Below are 7,448 nucleotides of genomic sequence, written 5' to 3'. Positions count from 1 at the left end.
GTGCTAGACATGAAACAGAAATCAAATTTCTGCTAGCAACAGGTACATAATAGCAGTCTCTAAGTATTAAACTAAATCCAGACGGTAGTCGCAGATGGTAGGTGCCCACAGCCACAGCAGCAACTTTTGCCCCGTTGCCAACCCGAAGGGTTACCCGCACCTTCCGCCAGCCTTCTACTTTCCTTTAGACCCTGCATGGTAGTGCACAAATGAGCACTAGAACCAGAATCTATAACCCAACTAGAAGTAGAAGAAACCGTTAGATTAGTTTCAATTATGAGCAAGTCTATACCTTCTGAAGGTGTGTCACCTTTCTTGTTCTTCAGGCTCTCGAGGTATGAAGGACAGTTTCTCTTCCAGTGGCCTTCGACATTGCAGTGGAAACATTTTCCTTTGTCGTTAGCACTTTTCTTTTGAACTTCCTTCTTTGGCTTCTTGTCTTTCTTCTGCTTCTTAGCAGGCTTCTTTTTCTTCCAAGTAGACTTTCTCTTGGAACCAGAAGTCAACTCAGCAGCAAGGACATTGCCCTTGAACCTTTCAAGGCTCCCTCAGCAGTTACCAACATGTTGATTAGTTCAGTCTTAGTGCATTCAATCTTATTCATGTGGTAGTTTACTATAAACTGACCAAATGAATCAGGAAGTGACTGTAGGATCAAATCCACTTGTAATTCCTTGTGCATGTCCATACCGAGCTTCTTAAGCTCCTCTAGGTCCTTGATCATGGTCAGACCGTGATCATGGACAGACTGTCCCTCGCGCATCTTCGCTTTGAAAAGCCTCTTGGACACTTCAAAACGAGCTGTGCGACTCTGCTCACCATACAACTCTTGCAGGTGTGCCAGTATGTCCCTAGCAGTCTTTATATTTTCATGCTGGCATTGGAGTTCATTAGACATGGATGCCATCATATAGCATTTTACTCTAATGTCATCATCCAACCACTTTTAATGCAACTCACGCTGAACATCAGTGGGACGTGCTGGTAGTGTGGGGATATCTGAATCGAGTATGTAGCCTATCTTCTCACAGTCCAAAACTATTTTGAGATTTCTAAGCCAGTCTTTGTAATTGGTTCCGGTCAGTCGGTTGGTCTCAAGAATACGGGTCAGAGGGTTTGAAGCCGACATTGTATCTGCAGAGAGTAAAGATTCTAGTTAGACTTTTGTACTTGATCCTAATCTGTTCTAAGGTCTTTTAGAACAAATGTGACTCCCACTATTTTCTCGAATCCCTTACACTCCCCTGGTAGAGAAACGGAAATCCCACACGACTAGGGTTTCTAATGGGTACTGCGGTCCCACCAATTTACATGCCACCTCACCTAACAGTTATTGGTGACACATAGATGGATGAGTGTACACTCTTGTACAATGCTTCTCAAGCATGTTGCAGTGTAACTTGGTCTCTAAGCCATGAAGACCTCACCTAACAGTTATTGGTCCCATTTTTTAGTTAAGTCAGACCCACCGTATAACCGTAGGAATAAAGTCGTCATTGGGTCCTCACCTAACAGTTATTGGTGCCCAACCCCACCTTTACCCTACAACATCTCATGTCTATAGAGAGGTCCAGCCCCCCGATGCAACTTGACCACTGTGTCCAGCCGAGACAAATCAACATCAGAAAGGCCTTAGCATCTCTACTACAGTGGAAGGCCTATTGACTTAATATTGGTTAATCAGGTCTTAGTGTTTGCAACTTGAGCCCTTCATAAGAGGTAATCGAACAATTGGCCAGGTAAGCAGGTGGGAGGCTCCCCTTACTCAGAGAGTAAGGTCCTAATTAAGTAACCACCTTTCATGCTTTCCTAGACACCAATTAGATCAATTAATCTAATATGACTTGCTCATGTCGGTTCACTCTCGACTTGATTGAGGAGGTTTTGATTTAGGTCTCAATTGGGTTTGCTACATCACATGTAAACCTATCTACCCGACTCGCATTCACATCACATGCAAACGGTACATCACAGGCAGTTATAATCGCAGCATCAAATTAAAGCTAAACTTTAACTAGGTGATGATCATGGATTCTAATTAGGTCGTATTACAAGCACATGCACATCAATCGATCAAGTGGTCTTCAACTCTTGAATTGGTTCCAAGCCTCCTTGATTCGATCCTTGATCAACCCTTGATCCCATCGCCATCAACCACTTGGATCACCTTTCATCTCATGCTTTTGCTTCAGCTTGATCGTTGATGTACGTCACATCACAGAAATACAACCAGATGTAAAATAAAAATAAAAATAAATTACATCTCCTTTTAGGAGGCACGCAGGCCTCTCAAAACATCAAATAAGATGCATGCAAGCATTTGAAAAATTACATGACATCGCAGATCACATCGCAGGTCATTACATTTGATACCAAAAGGGGTTGAATCCTATAATCATCACCGTATGCAACAATTATAATTTTCAGATCTGAAAACTAACTGATTATATCATGACATAGGTCGCTGATCATGCTAATCATGATTCTAAACTTTGTAATCCCATTAACAATGCAATTAGAATCATCTTTTTATCACATAAAAATCAGCATGTAAAAAATCAGCACCCCTGAAAAATCTGCATGCAGAATTTTTCAGCATGCATGATCAATCAATTTTCAGATCTAATAAGCCTTTAGATATTTAATTCTTACCTTAATCTACGAAGCCTAGGCTCTGATACCACTGTTGGGAACCCGCCCATGCTGCTGATATTTCAAATAATTTTTCAGATGGCAGCGGAATCGGCATGCACGGGTTCGACGTTCATCGCATGAACGTTGTTTCGAGACCTTTCGTAATTAGGTAAGAATTAAAACTTTTAAAACTATTAGGAAGATCAAATCTTCACCTTGCGCGGGTAGATGATCACCGCAAATCTGAATTCGTGGTTTTGGAAGAGGGTTCGCTTGAAGCCGTTCAAACGTCCGGCCTCTACGGGTATCCACACGAACCAGAGGACCGATCCAAGCTCTCTATCTCACCGGGGTGCTAGCTCCCTTGCAGAGATAGCTTTGATGGCTGATGTCCTCCCTCTCAATCAACTCTTGATTGTGCTTGGAAGGAGGAAGAAGAAGGATGAAGACTAGGAAGAAGAAGAATCCCTGCAGCCTTCTTCTCTTTTCATGCGTTGGAGCCAAGGAAGAAGACGAAGAGGAGGGAGACGCCTCCTCTTCTTTTCCCTTTGCTGATGGCGGCTGAACCAAGAGGAGGAGAGGGGCTTCCACGGCTTGAAGAGGAGGAAAAGAGATGCACTAGGGCGCCGGCCCTAGTCCTCCTTTAATAAGGATGAAGGGCTCCTACAAGTTAGGAGCCCTTGACAACTTTCCAAGAGGGGGCGCCGGCCCCCTCTCTCTTCATGTCGCACCTAATCAAGTGGAGAGGGGCTGATGCCCCTCTTACTTGGTTAGCCTAATCCTCTTCCAAAGAGGATTAGGTCCCTCTTTCATGGTTTAATCCTAATCTAATTAGGATTGGCCAAATTGGGTTCAATCTATGCTAGTCCTAATCCAATTAGGACTTGAATGAACCATGACTCAATTGAACTCTTCAATCCTAATCCAATTAGGAGTCATGTTGATTCATTAGATTATTAATTAATTTAGACTTAAGGAATCCTAATCTAATTAGGATGTATTTAATTTTAGTCCTAATCCAATTAGGACTCTATTTGAATCCAAAGTCCTAATCCGATTAGGACTCTAGGAATCCTACTCCAAGTAGGAATCCAATTTTGATTCAAAACTCCTAATCTCATTAGGATTGAGGAATCCTATTCCAAGTAGGAATCCCAGTCCTACTCCAACTAGGATTCCCAGTCCTAATCCAATTAGGACTCTAGGAATCCTACCCGAAGTAGGACTCTTGTTTCAAGTCCAATTAATTAATTCCCTTTGTTCCTTCAACTTCTTATCAATCAAATTGATTTCTTGTGATTCCTAATCACGATTTCAACCATCGGATCGGTCAATACTTCTAGTGTGTGTGACCCCATAGGTTCTATTCTGACTGGTAGTGAGATATATTGTGATCTCTATCACTATATCATTGAAAACTCCTTTCAATGGGTTGGAACGATTCCAACTCAACTCATTAGGGTTTATCGATCATCAAGATAATCCCTATAAGTCCCACCATCCACCAGTGACACCTAGCAGCATGTAGTGGCTACCCAGCAGAATGGAATGATGAACCTCTAGGTGCAGTTAACATGTGATACAGTCCTACTATCGTGGATCCCTACAGGACGGAGGTCATGGACAACTCGTCAAACCCCATCGTCTGTCATATGTCAAGATTTATTCAACTTGAGTTCGATAGTGGAAAACTCTTTCTCCACTTTATATTACTGTCCTGGCCAAGGTCTTAGAACTCAGTCTAACAAATCACATAGGATCACTCCTCTTCTATCAAGGTCGATAGATTCCTTATAGGTGCATACCCTACTCCTACAGTGAACCTACTGCAGCCAATCTACACTGCATGGACCCATATGGCTAGAGACCATGTATGTGTGCAGTCAAACTACAATAACCTCACTGTGAGTAGCCGAAGCACCGCAGGTCAAAGGACCAGTCACACTACTGCAACATCAAGCAAGTCACTGACGAGTGGATAGACATCCAAGTGACTTCTTGTCTTGGTCACGCTCAGTACCCTTGTTCTCTAACAAGCACCTGCACTATCACTTCAGTGTCCCTACACTGTGGACTCAAGTCTCGTCCATCCAGAAGGAAAGTGATCTGTGCACTGATCGGATCGATCACCGTCCTCGTGATGATCCATTGATCAGGAGCATTTAGAAATTAATCACCAATGATACATGGCTCAAATTCTCAACTCTTGAGAATATGTATCATCATCTTATTAATTTCTTGGACGATTCATAGACACATAAATAATATGAATGAAAAAGATGCCTTTTATTTATTTAATAATAAACAGTCAAGTACAAAATTATGTCCCTAGAATCAACAATGTGTCAGCCAAATTGGCTTCTAGGGCATACATCTAACACAAACAACTTTTGCGTATCAGTATTATAGAAGTAATACCCTAAGGTTTCTTTTGGATATCCGACAAAGAAACAATTATCAGATTTGGATTCCAGCTTATTTGCTTTCAAACGTTTGACATAGGCCTTACACCCCCAAACTCTTAGGTGAGTGATCACTGGCTTACGCCCAGTCCACATCTCATGTGGTGTTTTAATTACAGATTTACTAGGAACCTTATTTAAGATATAGCAGGCAGATTCTAGAGCATATCTCCGAAAGGATAAAGGCAGGCTAGCGAAACCCATCATGGACCGGACCATGTCTAACAGAGTCCTGTTCCTCCTTTCAGATACACCGTTATGTTGAGGTGTTCCAGGAGCGGTCCACTGAGACAGAATCCCATTCTCTTCCAGATAAGTCAAGAAATCACTGGAGAGTTATTCCCCTCCTCGATCAGATCGAAGAATTTTAATATACTTTCCAGTTTGTTTCTCTATTTCATTACGGTATAATTTGAACATTTCAAAAGACTCGGACTTATGCCTCATAAGAAACACATGCCCGTACCTAGACAGGTCGTCTATAAACGTAATGAAATAGCTGTACCCTCCTCTGGCACTTGTACTCATAGGTCCACATACATCCGTATGTATGAGTCCTAGAATATCTATGGCTCTCTCACCTTTTCCAGTAAAGGGTGATTTGGTCATTTTACCAAGAAGACAAGACTCACAAGTTGGAAATGATTCAAGATCATTAATATTCAGAATACCCAACTTGGCCAACTTGTTGATCCTATTCTTGTTAATATGTCCTAGCCGGCAATGCCATAGGTAGGTATCAGAGACATTATCTATCCTGGGTCGCTTACTTGATGTGTACATTACACTAACAGGATGTGATATTGTGTAAATGCCATTTATTAATTGTCCATCAACCATAATAACACCATTCACAATGATATTACAAGAACGATTCTTTATTGATATTTCATAACCGTTTTGGGCTAAAAGCCCTACAGAAATGACGTTCATTAAGAACGACGGGCAAAAGTGACAGTCACTTAAGGCGATTACATGAGAATTGAAAACTAACTTAAGATCTCCCAATGCTAAAACTGGAACAGTCCTTCCATCTCCAACATTCAGGAACCTCTCATTATCCTCAAATCTCTTATTGACATGCAGTCCCTGTAATGAATTGCAAATATTATAAGGACTTCCGGTATCCAATACCCAAATCAATTTATCACATATGGAGAAATTACAAGGAGTTATCATATAAGTACCTTGCCCAGCAATTGTTTGCTCATTTCTCCTAGGCCTGTTTGGATCAAGGGTGGCTACATACAGAGGACAGTTCCTTTTCCAGTGTCCCAGTTTCTGACAGTGGTAGCACACCGCCTTTCTAGGGTCAGCCCGCTTTCTTATCATCTAACAAGATGTCCCGACACTTAGCACCTTTCTCTTCCTTTTATTTTTATTTTTAATTTTATTTTTGTTTTTCCCTTTCCCAAAGGGACGGCGTCCTGCCCCACCACCAACCACATTAACCGGCCCTTTCCTGAGCTGGTTATCCTTCTCAAAGTTCTACAACAACCCCAAAAGACCATGGAAGTTGAGTACAGGCTTTGTCATTCTATAATGAGTGAGGAATGGTCGGTAGGAATCAGGCAGGGAATTCAAAATCGCGTCCTTTCCCAATTGTTCATGCAGGGAAAAGCCGAGTTTGCTCAGGCGCTCTATCAACTCGATCATGTACAGTACATGGTCCGTAACAGAGGCCCCTTCCCTGAGTTTGGCGTTAAAGATACAGCAACTGGTACTATACCTTTTATCATCATCAGGGACGCCAAACGATTCATTCAACACTTGAATGATCTCGTTCGGCTGAGCACTCTCGAATCTCCGCGAGAATTCGTCGCTCATCGCCGCTAGCATAATGCACCGGACAGTGATCCGATCACTCGTCCATTTCTGGTAAGCGTCACGGACTGCTACCCGTGCATTAGCAGGAGGCAATTCAGGTGTCGGATCAGTAATTATATACATGGTCCTCTCGTGTTCTAGGACGATCTTAAGCTTTCTAAGCCAGATTGAAAAGTTGGGACCGGTCAACTTATCATTATCTAACAATGACCTAAGTGACAATTGAGTGGCCATTTCTGCAAAGAATGACAACAAAGCCTAATCAGTAAATGAATCAATATAATCAAGAAATTTGGATTTTAGTCCAAAGATCCTCCCACCATTTTGTACAAATCAATAGCCTCTACTTTAATCCGAAGAATTACTCCTAATTCTTTAGTGGGTACCGGAATCCACATAGACTACAGATGGGCCCGAGTGTGTCTCGGCTAACCTATCTGTTTCTAAGGGTAGGTTCATAACCAATTGCTTCACCAAACAACTCCCAGTATTATCCTTTTGCCACAGGCCACTTCAGCAGGTGTG

At 42.1% G+C, this 7,448-nt stretch overlaps 1 protein-coding gene across 1 annotated transcript; it reads right to left on the bottom strand.

Moving 5' to 3' along the window:
• Positions 1-6,584: 6,584 nt before the first annotated feature.
• On the bottom strand, positions 6,585-7,157 carry LOC120107073. Its single transcript, XM_039120228.1, has one exon. The coding sequence runs from the start codon at positions 7,155-7,157 to the stop codon at positions 6,585-6,587; it is 573 nt and encodes a 190-aa protein (XP_038976156.1).
• Positions 7,158-7,448: the final 291 nt, after the last annotated feature.

Source organism: Phoenix dactylifera, unplaced genomic scaffold (genome assembly GCF_009389715.1).
Source record: "Phoenix dactylifera cultivar Barhee BC4 unplaced genomic scaffold, palm_55x_up_171113_PBpolish2nd_filt_p 000751F, whole genome shotgun sequence".
Lineage (NCBI taxonomy): Eukaryota > Viridiplantae > Streptophyta > Magnoliopsida > Arecales > Arecaceae > Phoenix > Phoenix dactylifera.
Note: the sequence above shows the minus strand (reverse complement) of the source record. Positions and strands in the feature narration are given on the sequence as shown.

Bases quoted from the DNA above. Each gene is read 5' to 3' on its own strand.
- LOC120107073 (XM_039120228.1), bottom strand. From the start codon at position 7,157: ATGGCCACTCAATTGTCACTTAGGTCATTGTTAGATAATGATAAGTTG.